Source organism: Mytilus trossulus, chromosome 7 (assembly GCF_036588685.1).
Source record: "Mytilus trossulus isolate FHL-02 chromosome 7, PNRI_Mtr1.1.1.hap1, whole genome shotgun sequence".
NCBI lineage: Eukaryota > Metazoa > Mollusca > Bivalvia > Mytilida > Mytilidae > Mytilus > Mytilus trossulus.
This window is the reverse complement of record NC_086379.1, coordinates 4,354,532-4,372,122: the sequence shown is the minus strand read 5'-3', so window position 1 is coordinate 4,372,122 and position 17,591 is coordinate 4,354,532. Positions and strand designations below refer to the sequence as shown.

Here is a 17,591-nt window from a genome sequence, read left to right as displayed (position 1 = left end):
AGGCTCCGTTCGAGCTATCCGGTAAGGTGTGACCGATGCATTAGTATGACGCCTTTTTAGATTTAAGATGTTTATACGAGATAACTGGGTTTATGTGTGCATACTTATTATTAAAAAATCTGGTAAAATAATTGGCTATTTCAATTACTAGTAGTTTTATATTCTTATAAAATTAAACATTTTAACTTTTTTTCTAAATATATACTTCATATAACAGAGGTAAGAGTCTTTTTTGAAGCCTAAACATCCAAATTTTTTAAATGTATGTGACTAAGACCAAAAAATACTAACCATGATAAAAAGTAATATAACAAAATTCTGAACTCCGAGGTAAATTCAAAACGAAAAGTCCATAATCAAATGGCAAAATCAAATGATAAAACACATCAAACGAATTGACAACAACTGTCATATTCCTGACTTGGTACATGCATTCTCAAATGTAGAAAATGTGGGATTGAGACAATGATAACCGATAGTAATCAATAATTTTCACGCATTTATTGTCTATAGTAAACGCCACATCTATCTTAAGCTATAATCAGAGGTTCTCGTGTTAAGTTTGGAATTTAATATAAGACAGAAGAAAACTACCCTTTTGCGTAAATATTTCGTTTGAAACTTACCTTTATACATTTTATGATCCGGTATGAATCAGCATGCATTATTTTCAAAAAACACTAAATTGCAAAATGTGGTTGTTTGAGAAATATTGTCGTAGCTTACTTGCTCATTGTTGCTTGGATTATCTGTTTGCTCATGTTTTTAATAAAACATTTATTATAAAGGTGGTATGGGAGTCTAAAATAAAAAAGAAAGAATTTGTTCATACTTTGCCAAAACGTAGTATCTATTGATATATGTTGAAAAATATAATAATAATGATAGGTCACCGCGCATATTCTCAAGCTACAGGACGTGAGAAAATGACGCGTTTTGTATGGATTATACAGGAAAAACACAATTTTGTGATAGAAACTAAACAAAATGATATAATTGTTAAATACTTAAGGAAAAGATAGCTTTCATACAATGCTTTGAGAATATTGAAAGAAAAGATAGGATCACCGTTCGTTTTTTCCCGTCTAAAATGCATAATAGGAAACTACCATGTATAATCCTTTAGAAAATGCACTGTTTTAGAGTTACCTCCCCTCAAAATGCCAATTTTAAATATTTTTTTTAAAAAGCAACCAAAAATAACATTTGCAAAAAAGTTAATATTTATAAATTATATTCTTAAAACTTGGTTCTTTTAAATGAAAATTCACATTAAATACTTGCATTTCTGCATCAAAATTGCTAACTTGATAGAAAATCTGGACCTTTGGTTCTTTGATTTTTACAATCCAAGATGGAGGAAGACATCCATACCACCTTAAGTGTGTTGTGTAACAATAAAATGAAACAGATTGTTCCTGATTGTCAAATAAATGTGAACTGTAAACAATAGCTAATGAATCGAAAGCTAACAGCATTTTCTCTACAAAAGGAGAGATGGACGAACACATTTTTTATTTGATATTTATATATTAGTCTTTAATAATGTATGGCCATCATGAAAACGATATGTCATCTTTAATAAAAGATTCTGATAAGATATTTATTTGTTCTTATATTTCAATATTTTATGTTAAGAATTTTTAAAGGAATAAACCAATTAGTAGCATGGAGACTATTTGACCAGTCTTCTCCTTAAATGAACCTATAATATACAGATTAGAATGAAGGGAAACCCCGAGTTTAACAGTATCAATATTTTGGTGAGTTTAGTTCTCATTTTTGAAATTTGTTTATATTTTTTGGTTTATTTTTTTTCTCCTCAAATTCCCTGATTGTATTATGAATTTTAATAAAGAGCAGTTAACGAATTGTCTGGATTTAAAAGATTTCATACATTTTCTGTACAGAGTTGCTTTGTGAAATCTTAATCCTCCCGAAAGAAATGAATAAAAACAGATATAAAAAAAAAGAAGTTCAAATCCAGTTATGTATTAAGAAATATATGTCGCCTAAATTTATTTTAATTCGATATCATATGTTTTGTTTGATTATTTGCAACTATGAAGTAAGCATTTGACCCTAGAAGGCTTCAAGAAAATACTTTTATTAAAAGTCTTCTATTGTTGTTTTACTATTTTGTAGATGTCAATTTTGTCAGTATTATCGTTTCTGCTTTTATTTGCAAAGACAGAGCAAGGTAATAACATTTATTTTCGTTCGATTGATAAATAATTATGATAAATGTTGTATTATAGGTATAGAAGAATGATGTTTTGTACAAAAATATTAATATTAACGTGTACTTATTAGGGTAAATAATTATATTTTAAGCTTTCACGGTTGTTCATCGATGGCAAAAGACGAATTATTATATTTCAGATTATTCTGTTACCATTAATGAACATCGATTCCTATTGTCATGTTTCTCTCCACTACTAAGTTTTACTATATCTTAGAATACAGATACATTTGTGACAAGTAAAATTGAGAATGGAAATGGGGAATGTGTCAAAGAGACAACAACCCGACCAAATAAAAAAACAACAGCAGAAGGTCACCTAAGGACCATTCATAAAATTGAATCAGTATTTATGCTTTGAAGTAAATGAAAATATATAAATACACTGAGTTAATGTTCTACTCTAAATCTCATCTTGTATGCTAGCATGCATTTACCAAAGACATCAATTTTGTTTTGAAATATTTGGTAACTTATTTAAACAAATATTCATGTTAAAAAAATTGGTACACAGAAGAGTGTTTTGTACTAATGTAGGATCGTTTTCTACAATACCGTGACTAAAAAGAATGATAACAGACTGAGAAGACTGATATACAAAAAAAACAAAAAAAAACTATGTAAACTATGTATACTCATCAGTCAAATCGTTCCTGTAGGAATTGTCACATCCTGTCATGGCCTTTTTACAGCAGTAGTGTTGCTAATTGTTGGAAGCTGAACGGTGATGTGCAACATTTCTAGAAAGGAATTCTTTAAACGTAAACTACATGTGAATGCACTTTTTCAAATGTTATTATGACTTGATGATATTGTCTTTTTATTTCAGCAATTTTCTGAGGGTCTAAATTAATCATGTATCAGTATTTTCTGTTTTTATTTATTGCGTACTAAAGTGTTAAAATGATATCATATTGAAAGCTGACCATTAACTAGGTAAAGAATACAGTTGAATTATCAGTTAAATAGGTTAAATGCCTTGTGAATGAATTAAGTGTTGAGTTGAAATCTCATTACTATGCTTAACGACGACCTATTCAAGTTACATTTTGATCGGAAATAAAAGTAAATCAATTAAAAGATACTTGTATATTCTTGTCTTGAAATAGAGATATTAGAAAACGTTTAATCCGATATGTATTATCTTTAATAATTCATGGCACATTTAAAATGGTGGAAACAATATGTTAACTTTGACAAAACAATTAGTATTGATATATAAATTAAAAATCTTTGTAATATATAACAGATACCACATTAAACTTTGACAGATAATGTTATATGAAAGCATTCCATAAACAGTACGTTTTTGAATCAGACCTTAGTATCATTAACTATTAATAGTCTAAACTAGGTACAGCAGTTACTCTTCTTACTGTAATTTGGTCTTTGAAAGCTGTTTTGTTATATAAGCATAAACAACGCTCCTTTTAATCCTTTGTGAAAACAAAATATTCACCAACAAATGATATGCATCTCCGATTCTTAAGTCATTTCGACAATGAATTATTATAGATCAAAGAATTGCACTGACTGTGAAAACTATAATTGTATTTCAAGATAAACGAATTGAATTGTATAATAACTAAGAAAAACGTATGCATGCATGTATCATCTGTATTACGATTCAACACATAGCCAAGATCGCATATTAGGCAATACAAAATTACAGATTATACAACTATGCTGATATCATCAGATCTAATAACAAGGAGACATTTTGTTAATGAATTGAGACACACACACATACACATATATTGTGGTTAACCATTTCGCAATGTTGATCGTAAAACGTAAATCAAGTCTTAACAGCCAGGATAGTCCAACAAGAAACATAATAGTCGAACAAGATATGAAGTTCTGGGATAGTTCTAGAAAGTCATATTATATTCAAAAACTCTTTGCAACTTATGCTCTCTCTTATTTCTTTTAGCTGGAATTGATGCGGTTGTGTCTGAAATGACATGGATAAGTAGTTCAGATTTATGTGTATCGAAAAACAAACGACTGGTTTACATGATGTTTTATTCTCGACAGCCAGAATTTTTCCAATTCCTTTCACAACTATCAGCTGATAAAGGTGTTGGGTACGAATGCACAAACTTAATGTTAGATATTTCTATTTTTGATATATGTTAGTTCGTCTCACCATTGCCTGATTGTTAATTGTAGAAATCAATATACTTGTTATAATATTTGTCTATATGATTTTTTGTCAGTGTGGTGATTATGAATGCAGCACAATATTGTCTGCTGTGTCCCTAATTTTGACATTTATACATTAAAGTTAAACCTTTTATGTTTGTTTGTTTTGTTCACACACTATTTTCAATATATATGAATTTGTATGCAACATTCTTACAAGTGAGAGGTTTAGCTGGGATTAAAACTAGGTGTGTCCTACATTTTATACATGCTAGTACCAAGTCAGAAATATGACAGTTGTGATCCATTTACTTGATGTGTTTGAGCTTTAAAATTTGTTATTTGATTAAGGACTTTACGTTTTGGTTTTCCTGGAAGTTCGATATATTGTTATTTTTCTTTTACAATCAAATGCACTCCCAATTGTAATTTGAACATCTATCCGAATGACCTGGATACTAACTCTTATCGAGACAAACAAACTGGTTGTAGTAGTTTATAGTGTTTAATCAAGCAGGGAAAATGCTGGTTTAAAACTATTCATCAGCATAAGTTTTCTGTTTTTCCTACTATGTTTGGTTTTATATTTCTCTTCAATCTTTTCCCTTTACCAATTGTCTTCAAAATTGATTGTATATTGCACAGTGAAAATATCGGTTTACGTTGAAAGCGGAAAAGAAAACAAGTGCTACGATTACTGAAATCAACTGGCTATGTGTTGACAATGGCTGTACAACCAATGAGTAATCCAACATTTAGTCTATTAAGTAACTGACATTTTTTACCAATACATTATAAAGAAATCGTTTATAATTAGACATATACACACTATTTCAATTGTGTGTTCGAATATACAGTACCACGAAATTAAAATGAAATATATGTTTTTGAGATTGCTTTATAATATCTGATTTCAAATGTCTCACCAGCGAAGTAACATTTTGGACAATACACCAGGTGAATGACACGACTGGGAAAGGTGAAAGGTTTTACACGGATTTCCCTGCTGACAATTTTTTGTACGAGGCTACATCTCTTCTATGTGTGTACCTTGTTTACGAAGCAGCATCAAAGACGATTGGATGGGAAGCAGATGACTGTGACGACAACACCGTTAAGCATTTTTCACTTTGTCATGATAGAGTAAACAACTATGAGGAGTATGAAAGTAATTTCTTATATTCTATTGGTTTGAGTCTGATGTGATAAACTGTATTTTAGTTTTAGTATATTCTTTAATACATCATCAAACACTATTGCTGCTGCCGAAATTATCACAGTATTTCTGGTGCAATTAGTTCATTCGTAGTTTCAGAGTAGATTTCAAAATGATTAATTTGTTGTTTGCACTATCTTGTTTTGTAAATAAAAAGTAGACAGAGAGAGAGAGAGAGAGTTTCATTTCCCTTGGTTTACTCTCCTATACCAAAAGACAACGTCATGAGTTACAGGCATGAATGATCATGTAAAATCAATGTGATTGCGAAACACGACGTTAAACAAATAAAACTGTCAAGCTGAACATTATTCCTTTAAATGTGCGCTTCAAATTTGATAATACTGTAAATTCATTATTATTCGTTGGATACCAATTTTCGTGGCTTTCGTGGGTACAGGTGGACCACGAAATTAAATGTTCAACGAATAGCAAATTTTCCTTAAGCTTATATGCAGAATTCGTTAAAACCACGAAATTTAATATCCACGAACATCCAAGTTTTCCGTATTCCACGAAAATTGGTACCCACGAAAATAAATGAATCCACAGTATCTCATCAAAGAGTAAAAACACAAAAATACTGAACTCCGAGGAAAATTCAAAAAAGAGTTAAGTGTTATTCCATTAACAGTTTCATTATGACTTTTAACTGCTTATTTAAGACATGTCAATTGTGCATTTGATGGAATATTGTAGCAAAAGGACGATCATTTGTATTTACAACTTTCATATGTATGGCCTAGGAATAATTACGATAAAATACATTTTTGCAATGGGGCATTAATGTGTAAGACCTTATCTATGTTGTAAGTTATTCACTAAAAATGAAACTCCAATAATATCTCAATAATTTGGTTTCCATAAATCATTCTTTTTTTCTGCATATTTTAAAGATTTACAGGAGATAACACTATTTGAAAAATCTGTGGCTTGGGAAGAAGCAAACAACTACTGCAACCAAATGAATAGTTTATTAATTTTAACGGACGAAAGATATTTGTTCGAGCAAATTTGTTCTCAATCTTTGAGAGAATTGAACTTAACAAGGTATAGACTGTAGTATTATATTTATTTAGTAACGAAAAGAATAGATACTTCACATAATTTGTTAAAAATAAATGATCAAATGTACTTAAAAAGAAGTAGAAAAGATGTCATAATTACCGTGCTACAAAACTGAAATCAGTTCTCGCATGGACGTACTTTGACCTATAATGGTTAATGTTCATATATTGTGGATTAGATAGGCAGTCGTCTCATTGGCACTCTTACCTTATCTTCTTATTTATAATTAAGATGGAAGTTGTTATAGTAATGTGACTGTTGCAAATTATTAGGTCTTCCACTTTTCTGTGTAAAGACTCAATGTATTTTTTTTTATTATTATTAGGTCTTTCAACTCTTCCATGGAAAGACATATTGTATTTGTTCTGATTATTATTATTTTCTTCCGCCAAAGTTTGTTTTCTCGTTACATTTTTGTTTTGCAATTTGTCGCTAAGATATTTCTTACAATAGTTGTAGATATTGACCTTTGCTTTTACCTCATATGTATACACGATAAAGCCATGGGACTTTTGGCAATAAGTTTCAAACCATTTATCCTTGAAAAAACAACCAGAAGTGACCTTGTGTAAACCGGAAGTAACTTTTTCTTTGTACTTTATTACTATAAAGTACATAGAACCAGATATTTTTAGAATCAGTGTTTAACTAGATATTCAAAGAGCATCGGAAGTAACATTTTTCAAACCGGAAGTAACAAATTATCTCCCTTATTAAAAAAAATTTGTAAAGAAACCATATTTTTCTTTAATCAGCGTGTAATAAGATATCAATTGCCAATTGAAATGACATTTTTAACCTAATTTTACTACTTTAATATTATAATACATGGTTTTTGATGGAAATACCTTGATATATTTTGTTCAGACGACTATCATAATTCGGTTTTGTGGTTTTTATATGTTTCATCTACTTGTATGATATGATTAATGGGGTATTCAAACTTCTAGTTGATAAATTTTCCCCAATATGTCAATAAGAATTCTATCTATTTCTTTTTATTTGGATTGTGTTAAGTTGTTTGGTTGGTGAAGGGTCTTTTTAACTCTTTGAAAAAATGGCAGAAATACTCAAATCAATAAGTCGATAACAAAAAACAAACACTGACCATCAGTCAAACAACAGTATAAAAAACAATACCAGTCAATAGAAAACTTTTGATCGAAAAACACGAACCAAACAAACTGGTGGAGATATAAGGTGCTCCGGCAGGATAGTTTGTGTGTGGCGCCAGCGGGATTGTTCATGTAAGTGCAAACACGATTATAAATTGAAAATCTATCTTTCTTGTTTGTATTTTACTAAGTTTTTAGCATTATTGTGTATTATTCATTCATGCAATGCGCATATTCGATGTGCATTATAAACAGAAGCAACGCACACATTAAACAATCGGGACAGAAATATTAGACAATTGTATAAAAGTATAATTTTTTAATCGTTCATTTCAGCCAAATAACGGTTTGATAAAAACGTGTATTCAATTAGTTTTAATTCAATAGCTGTAGTTGTGTGCTATATTCCATCTTTGTTTTCGTTGTATCCTGCATTTTTCTTTACACATGTTTAATTTTTTTCAAATTACAGAGATATAGTATAGCATGTGAAGATCTCTACTCTGTTTATGTAGAGTTCATTTTCCATGCTTTTGACGTCCGTACAGTGGAGTGTTATCAATCACATCTTTACCAGTTTGTCTCAAAATATTAAATGGTCGTGTCTATGACAAATATATTACTGTAACATTCCATTATTTTTATACATTACACGTGTCAAATTATAGATATCCAAAATGTATTCATGCTACGTTGCACCATAATAATAACGCCGAGCAGAACACCATTACCAACTACGATAATCCTTCCGGACGTCCTAAGATCCCCACCAGTTTTTTGTTAAGTCAAAAGTTCGCTCTTCATGTTTTTGATTTTTTACCAGATATTCGGAATCCTCTCGTGTTATCCATGTAAAGTCGTTTAAAAAAATTGACCACTAACCCCTACTTTTCTTTCCATTATTTTATTAAACATAGTTTAAAAATCTTATAAAACACTTGATATTTTTTCTGCGGGTTTGTAAGAAAAAAAATTGTCAATGTTAAATATATGAAAAGTCTAGAGAGAATTATTTCCTGCCAAATTTTCAAGGGGTTATATCTCAAAAACGAGCACACGGACCATAATTGGTTTTTGTTTTTTTCGTCTGTATATTTATATATTATCAATATATAATAGTCTTTCTAAAAGCTCGTTTTTTTAAACAGAGGAGCAAACATTCTTAAGTAACTTTTCGTTGTTTGTTCCCAGTTTTTTCCAGTTTTAAATTTTGTCTAGTTTCAGTACGTTTTGGATTGGACAAAAGTATTATGAAAAAGTAGATGGAGCTTTGGAGTTTCCTGCAATTGGAAATCAAGTTATCAATAATGATTCCTTTTGTGGGTATGCAACAACAGATTGGGTTGATGGCAGTTTCAGGTTGCTGTGGTCAACAGAATATTGTCAAACACCTCTGCATGGGTTCATGTGTGAGCACCGAACAGGTTAAGATTATATAACACATTATTAATTCATACTTTGAAACCAGTGAAAAACATTAACGTGTGGTAGTACATATGCACGGTGGTTTATATTTGAAATTTGTAAATATCGACTTATCGAGCGACCCTAAAAAAAATCGATATGAGATTAAACAAAAACATTTTCGTTAAAATCCTCCCTTTTATAGATTTTTTATTTTATATATCAAAATATACTGTTCGTCCATACACGTACATAAATGTTCATAAAGAAGTCATGTGAATAACTGATTTTAAAATTTAAAAGTTCATGCATTTTTTTCTATTGTTATTAGTTAAGTTTTGGGTCGATTTAGAAATTGACTCCTATCTAGAAAATTATTCGGTTGTTGAATCATTGACAATGTTGATGTATAACACACGGTATCAATAAATGAAATTCTTATATATTATTCATTCATGCACTTACATATTACAGAAAAACTTCACTTCTATGAATTATGGAATTATGTTATTAAACGCAAACTATCAATAAAAAGCAAACAGGGTTACTGAGTGTAAAGAACGATGTTCAGAAATAAGAGAATATGGTCTTTACTGCATTGGCTTCAACTTCGATCGGACTTTGCAACAGTGCATGCTTTTGGGTGAACCGAGTACAGAGTACGATACAACGTCATTTAGGATGATCGAGGGAATGACTGCCTATTATAGAATGGTCGGGAAAGGTATGATATAAAAGTGCATATTTTTATCCTTTTTTTTTGCGCATTTACAAAGTACTATCAAAACCTGGAAAAATATACAAAATAAACCCTAACAAAATCCTTGTCAGCAGTTAAAAACGACAGAGGACAAAGGTAGTCCATAGCACATTATGTAGAGTGCAAATCATTAAACTGCAAGAACTACGCAAAAGACTGAAGGTGAACGCAGTAACGATAAACTCTTATTATAGTTACCTGAAAATGATATGTATCAATAACTGTTTGTAAATATGCGTCCGAATAGCCGGTCATGGGTCTGGAATACGCTTCTTTTATTAAGAATCTACAAGTTTCATGCTCTTTGGTCAGGGTGTTGGCTCTTTGACATATTCCCGAATTCATCCTCAATTTATGAATTATCGATTTAGAAAGAAGACAATTTTTTCCAATTTTATAAAAAGACGGCTGAGAATTACATGCTATTTTAATCGTAAAAGATCAAGGGTAATTCCCACAAGTGATAAATTGGTAATTTCTGATATTGTTATATTTTTTTTATTTTGAATGTTCACATGATAGATATAGGGTCAAATTTTTAAAAATTTTGAAAAGGGTTGATGCTCTATCTACACCACATTTTAAAGATTTTATGAATTGAAAGGAATACGCTCGGTTGAAAATATATATGGAAAGCATCACCTGCTATACATGCATTTCGGAATTTGAATTATCGATAATCTTACCCATTCCACAATTGTAGTCGTTTAATCAAAAGCATAGTTACAAACATAGCATTGTTAAACGTCTGTAGTATAGTATAAGCCCCATTTGAAACGTTCTGTTACATTGGGAAACCAGATTCATATATCAGAAGTAATCAATACAAAAAACAGCACTACATTCATCTTGTATCAAAAGTACTTTACATTGGCTTAAGATAGATCATGCAGGAATACTATATTCGTTAGTTGTCGTTTGTCGATGTGGTTCATAACTGTTTCATGTTTCTCATTTTTTTTTTATAGATTAGACCGTTGGTTTTCCCGTTTATATAAATGGTTTGACACTAGTAATCTTGTAGGCCCCTTTATAGCTTGCTGTTTATTGTGATCCAAAGCTCCGTGTTTAAGACCGTACATTGAACTATAATGGTTTACTTTTATAAATTGACTTGGATGGAGATTTGTCTCATTGGAACTCATACCACATTTAAAACATATACGACCTTTAAAATATTGAAATTTCAGTTCAGATTGGTAAGTACGAGTCGTTACATGAATATGGGGTATCAACATCAGATGAAACGACGACAGTTAAAAATAATGTAAAAACAGATGGAATCATGAACGACAAACGAGGTATTTATATATTGCCCTATCAATCCGTGGTATGTCAAACATTAATGTGACCTTCACTCACCACAGTTTGTGTGTTACGACATCGCCTGATTGATTTCTTTTCAATTCAATTTTTAGTTTGATGGTTTTGTAACTATTGAGTTTGGTATTTTGATTTGTGTTTTACATTTCGGTCAACTTGAATATTCCTTTTATAAATTAGCATTCACCATTCAGATTCAGCTACGCCCGTGAGTACTGTACCCATCTACTCTAGATTTTTTTATTCTATTATATCTGTTTTTAGTTGATCATCGAATTTTGTCAATATAACGAAACTATAAACATCTGTCATACAGGCTGGTTATTTACCTAATTATACAACAAGGTTTAACCCATCATATTTAGAAATATGACAGTAGATTTTCACTGGTGCCGTTCATTGAAATCGTTGGATTTTGTGACATTTTAAGGACTAACCTCTTTTCAATTTATCTGGTAGTTCAGTTTTTTTGGTAACTTTTTATGTTAGTCAGAAAGATTTAGATAAAGAAAAACTTTAAAGCCAGAAATATATGAGACCACAATAAGATGCAAACAAATTGAACGATTCAACATATCATGCAACACTTGATTACTCTGAAAACAAAATGAAGAACTGTTGCAATACACCTCAATGTCAAGATACATGACTTGACTACTTAAACACACATAGTGCAAAAAATTTAACTTTTTTTCACATATTTTTAACCGATCCTGTTGTTACAATTAACAATATATTTCCGATGTTTCGATAATAAACTGGGATATTGTATACATAACTTGAAAAACATGAAAATGCAGTAAAAGTTCATAGGCAGCTTATCTTTTATGAAACGAAATTATTTCTTCATATATTATATATATATGAATGAGAATGTGAAGTGACTACCGTACCAGCAACAAATTGATAATGTTACTATAACCTTTGTTCTGATTATCATGAATTCAAAATGAAGTGGAATGATCATAAATGAAATAGAAATAAATTAAAATTATTTGTTAACTTATTATTAACTGTAAAATAAGATTGTCGGTAAATAGAATAAGGGAGGTAAAATGACAAGGTGTTTTTCTTTTAGATTTGACTGCTTTACAAAGTGAACAGAGTACTGTCAGTAAAAACATTGGACAATTTAGTGGTGGTGAACGATCTGTAGCAGGTATGGTAACGTAATATAGTTTCAGAAATTATGGTAAAACAAAAAGTAAATTCAAAAAGCTTCAATTAGCTTAAAACATCATATTATTACACATCTTCTTTTTTATATTGAAATAATATTCTTCAAACTTCATAACTCAAAATCTTTGACAAATTTTAGTAAAAAATTTAGATAATTTAGGATAACGAAATCTTTGACTTTATAAACTACAATATAACGTTCAATGAAGTGCATAATGTTGCTTCATATATTGTCATTGCGAATTCGCACTAGTTGGGAAATGTACACATCGAAATAAAGGATCACTATCTAAAATTTATGAATCAAAAAAGAAAACCTAAATATATTTTGCATTTATGATTTTCTGTTTTTGTCATCAATACGAGTTCAGTAATTTTTTTTTATTTAATTTTTTTAATGAAACTCAAATAATATGTATGGACTCCGAAATGTTGCTGAGTCTTTATTCAGAGTATAATAATTCTACACAACCAACAACAAGGTGAAAATATGTGTTTTGATTGTTTTTTAAATAGGATTATCACTACAAATAACAATGGGATTTATTGGCATAATATCAAGTGCTGTGGTCCTTTATCATGCTATTCCGATGATAGTGTTGGTTAAACAAATGCTATATAACGCCTCAAATGTATGTATATGTGTATCATAATTAGACATGTTTTTAGTGGACTAAATTTCTTTACATAGTAGTGTTCTAATTTTTCTGCATAAAATGCATGTTGTATCAATTTAATCAGACAAAGACAATAGTGCGGCGATGCATATTGTCATCCACATGTTGTAATAAGGTATGAATATGACGTTAGAAAAATAAACGCACCAAGCATGTTAAAGTAACATTCAAAATTAATGACAAATAAAATAAAAAACATCCTCTGAAATTGCTACTGAAAAACATGAGAAACTGACCTTCATATTTGATAAAACTAACTGTGTATACCAGATGTCATTCTTCTTATACATGTTAAACATATTTAATGTTTATAGGCACGATTTGTTTATTAGTTGTTAGTGGCTTTGAACTAGCTGTCAGATAAGTGCGAGTACTCTCAGATCTGTTCATTGTGTCTTTTTGTGTCGGGATGTATAAGTACCCGGCCACGTCCAGTTGTATTTTTTATCTATCTGATGAGTTAAGCCTTTTTCAACTGATTTTTATAGTTCGTTCTTATATTGTTTTGTTGTACCACTGTCCCAGGTTAGGGGGAGGGTTGGGATCCCGCTAACATGTTTAACCCCTCCACATTATTTATGTATGTGCCTGTCCCAAGTCAGGAGCCTGTAATTCAGTGGTTGTCGTTTGTTTATGTCTTACATATTTGTTTTTCGTTCATTTTTTTTACCTAAATAAGGCCGTTAGTTTTCTCGTTTGAAATGTTTTATATTGTCTTATCGGGGCCTTTTATGGCTGACTATGCGGTATGGGCTTTGCTCATTGTTGAAGGCCATACGGTGACCTATAGTTGTGAAAGTCGGTGCCATGTTGGTCTTTTGTGGATAGTTGTCTCATTGGCAGTGATACCATATCTTCTTTTTTTATATATAACTACTCAACAAAGGATATTTACTTACTTGTTTACATCATCCCTTACATTTTGAACAAAAGAAGACTTAGATCAATCGTATGTCGTCTAGGAAGTACATACAACAACTGTAAACTTTAACAAAAAAATGTATCCTAAACAAGCTTAAGTTACAACTTGGACTATCTCAAAAGTGGCTTAAAAAGAAACAAAAACAACCAATCACTATATAGAAGACTAGTAAGACCATATACAGCAAAATGCTCATTTGAAATATGGAATATTAAGGCATGTGCTGCTCCACTAATTAAGCCTATCGTGTAGAAGATGACCAGTTCAAATTATGTTAAACATTTAATTCGGTGAAAGTAACATAGAGAAAAAGAGCAACAAAAAAATGAAATAAAACAAAACAATGAAAACAAGAACTCATGCTATAAATAGGTTAGATGAACGGTGGTCCTGTAGTAAGATTGGTTTTGGTTTGATTTTTTGGGTTTTAACAACACTTTGACAACTTTGTCTTCGTAAAGGACGCCGTATTACCTAAATTCTACAACATATAATCGGCAAGAAAACCGTCAATTAAGATAAGAGTGGAACACAGTTGCATTAATGTGCAGAGTTTAATCAAAAAACTTCTCAGTTTTGGCAGGGTAGTAGTACAGGAGTCAACTTATTACACAAATCTGCCACCAATTATTTGCAGAAAGATGAGCAGTTAATATAATTTTACCCTCATATATATTTGGAGATTTATCCTCGGATGAATGAACTAAGTACTTGACAGTCTAGATAGATATAGGAAGATGTAGTATGAGTGCCATTGAGACAACTCTCCATTCAAGTAACAATCTATAAAGGTTAACCATTATAGATGCACGTTTACTTTGACAATCTTTTTAAATTTTAGTGTCTTTTCAAAAGGTAAAAATATAGACGCTGACTTCATGTGCATTATTTCATAAAACCTTTATATTGAAATCTAAGTATTTAAGCTGTTAGATTTTGCAGAAATAACGAACTAAAAGCTAAAGCATTTGCCTACCAGTAGTACATTTGAGCGATCATTAAAACAGTCTAGTTAATTTTATAGGGACAAGTAACACAGAAAGAAGTTGAAGATCAATTGACTGATACAGTTTCATCATGTATAACAGATACAGATGATGAGAGAATATATAAAATCCGAGATATTTATTTGAATGTTCCACCATTAAGTCATATTGATGTTATTTTCAAATAGTTTAGAATATAAATTTTTTTGATAAGTCCTGCTTTCTGTATTGAACATAGAAAGCAATATTGTTTTTGGTGCAATATAATCAATGAGAATTGTTCTTCTTGCATCAGTATAGTAATGCTTCATCAAACCTTAACTGACCTTTAAAATAAAATCTGTTTATTAAATATCATATTAAATCTCAACAATACTTATTTGCTTTTAAAAATGCATTTGATGGTATAGGATAAAATAATGTTATTTATGTTTTTGATACTGACTTCATCGCCTTTGCGAGCTCGCTTGGAATTCTTGCTGATAAAGTCGGTATACAATAAAATCCCACTATTTTTTTTATCCGCAATTTGTTTTAAACATGTTAACTGTATATAATTAAGAATTGAAATAGGGATAGTGTCAAAAAGACAACAATCCGACCAAAGAGCAAAATAGTCTTCAGGTCTTAAACACAGCACGATAATGCTGCAACCGATGGCGGGCGTCAGTTGGTCCCGAAACAAAAAATTATACTTCTTCAGTGAAAATAGACGTCATACTTAACTCTAAAAATGTAAAAGAACTAACATTGAAAAAATAGCATACAAGACTGACAAAGGTTGGAGACTTCGGACTTGGGACAGGCGCAAAATTGCGGTGGGTTGAAACATATTTTGTGTATTGGGAATCATACATTGACCTATGGATATTCCTCTTTTTGTATTATTTGTATATGTATCACATTTGGTCCTCGGCGATCTTCAACTTTGTAGTTGTTATGGCTTTCAAACTTTTTACATCTCAGCATACTTTTGTGTGGACGTAGCGTGCGTCTGGCGTATAAAAATGTTTTTTAACCTGTTACATTTTGGTGGCTATTATTCGTTTGTTTCTCTGTCCTATATTATCTCCCATTTATCTGTTTATTTATTGTAACCCTGTCGTGCAGTGTTGTCATTTTAATGCTATTATTAACACTGCGATTAAGGCGGGGAGGTTTTGCATGCCACAAAACCATGTTCAACCCTCTATTGTTTCATAAAATAGCCTGTACCATGTCAGGAAAATGGCCATGTTACATTATAGTCGTTTCTGTGGGTGTTACGTTTCGGTTTTGTGTCTCTGTCATTCGTAAAATTGAGATAGGAAATGGTGAAGGTGTCGAGGCAACAACAACCCGACCATAGAGCAGACAACAACCGAAGGCCACCAATGGGTCTTCAATCTAGCGAAAAAACCCGCACAGTAGGTGTCCTTCAGCTGGCCCCTAAAAATATGTTTACTAGTACAGTGATAATTGACGTTATACATGTACTTAACTCCGAATTATACACAAGAAACTAATATCAAAAATCATACAAGACTAACAAAGGCCAGAAGTTCCTGACTTGTGACAGGCGCAAAATTGCGGCGGGGTTAAACATGTTTATGAGATCTCAACCCTCCTCCTATACCTCTAGCCAATGTAGAAAAGTAAACGTAGTTCTCTTATATTTGATACGTTTCCCTCAGTTTTAGTTTGTAACCCGGATTTGTTTTTTCTCTATCGATTTATGAATTTTGAATAGCGGTGCCCTACTGTTGCCTTAATTTAATGCTCTACTGATGCAATTATTCTACAGCTATATATACCTTTACATTTCATTGTCAAATGATCAAATGACTATATATCTTAACTGAGTCATGGTATTTGTGAAAGAGTAATGTTGGGTTAGAGGGGGAATAATGTTTAATTCTGACTATAGTAAGTTCCCTGTTTACAAAATTGTACTGCCATTCAAAAGTGAAAAAAATCCAAATACATAAACTTAGCTGTGTAAACAGTTCTTACAAAATGAAATGTATTTTTCATCGCTGTAATAATTTATCTGTATCACGCCTCATACAATTACAATCATATTTCTATAGTAACTTAAAAAATGATTGCTGAAGCTTAATTTCAGGTAACAAATGAGTCGTAGCGCATATTAAATAAACTCATCATAGAATCCAGGAATGAAATATTATATATTTACGCCAGACGCGCGTTTCGACTACAAAACACTCATCAGTGACGCTCCAATCAAATAATGTTAAAAGGCCAAAATAAAGTACGAAGCTGAAGATTATAGAGGTCCAAAATTTCCTAAAAGTTTTGCCAAATACAGCTAAAATCATCTATTCCTGATGTAGAAAACCACAGAAGTGCTGACTACAGGGCTGGTGATACCCTCGGGGAAATAAAACTCCACCAGGAGTGGCATCGACCTAGTGGTTGAAAATAACCTCATCATAGATATTAGGAATGAAATATTATATATTTACGCCAGACGCGCGTTTCGACTTCAAAAGACTCATCAGTGACGCTCCAATCAAATAATGTTAAAAGGCCAAATAAAGTACGAAGCTGAAGA

The 17,591-nt window shown here is 31.2% G+C and overlaps 2 protein-coding genes across 2 annotated transcripts; both read left to right on the top strand.

The window, feature by feature from the left end:
- The first annotated feature begins 1,724 nt into the window (after positions 1–1,724).
- LOC134726112 (uncharacterized) lies at positions 1,725–6,666 on the top strand. The gene is made up of 5 exons (XM_063590510.1): positions 1,725–1,763; positions 2,146–2,200; positions 4,176–4,329; positions 5,317–5,555; positions 6,500–6,666. The coding sequence occupies exons 1-5, from the start codon at positions 1,725–1,727 to the stop codon at positions 6,664–6,666; spliced, it is 654 nt and encodes a 217-aa protein (XP_063446580.1).
- A 4,478-nt stretch (positions 6,667–11,144) lies between these two features.
- LOC134726111 (uncharacterized) lies at positions 11,145–15,225 on the top strand. The gene is made up of 4 exons (XM_063590508.1): positions 11,145–11,251; positions 12,352–12,432; positions 12,969–13,084; positions 15,076–15,225. The coding sequence occupies exons 1-4, from the start codon at positions 11,236–11,238 to the stop codon at positions 15,223–15,225; spliced, it is 363 nt and encodes a 120-aa protein (XP_063446578.1). The 5' UTR covers positions 11,145–11,235.
- Positions 15,226–17,591: the final 2,366 nt, after the last annotated feature.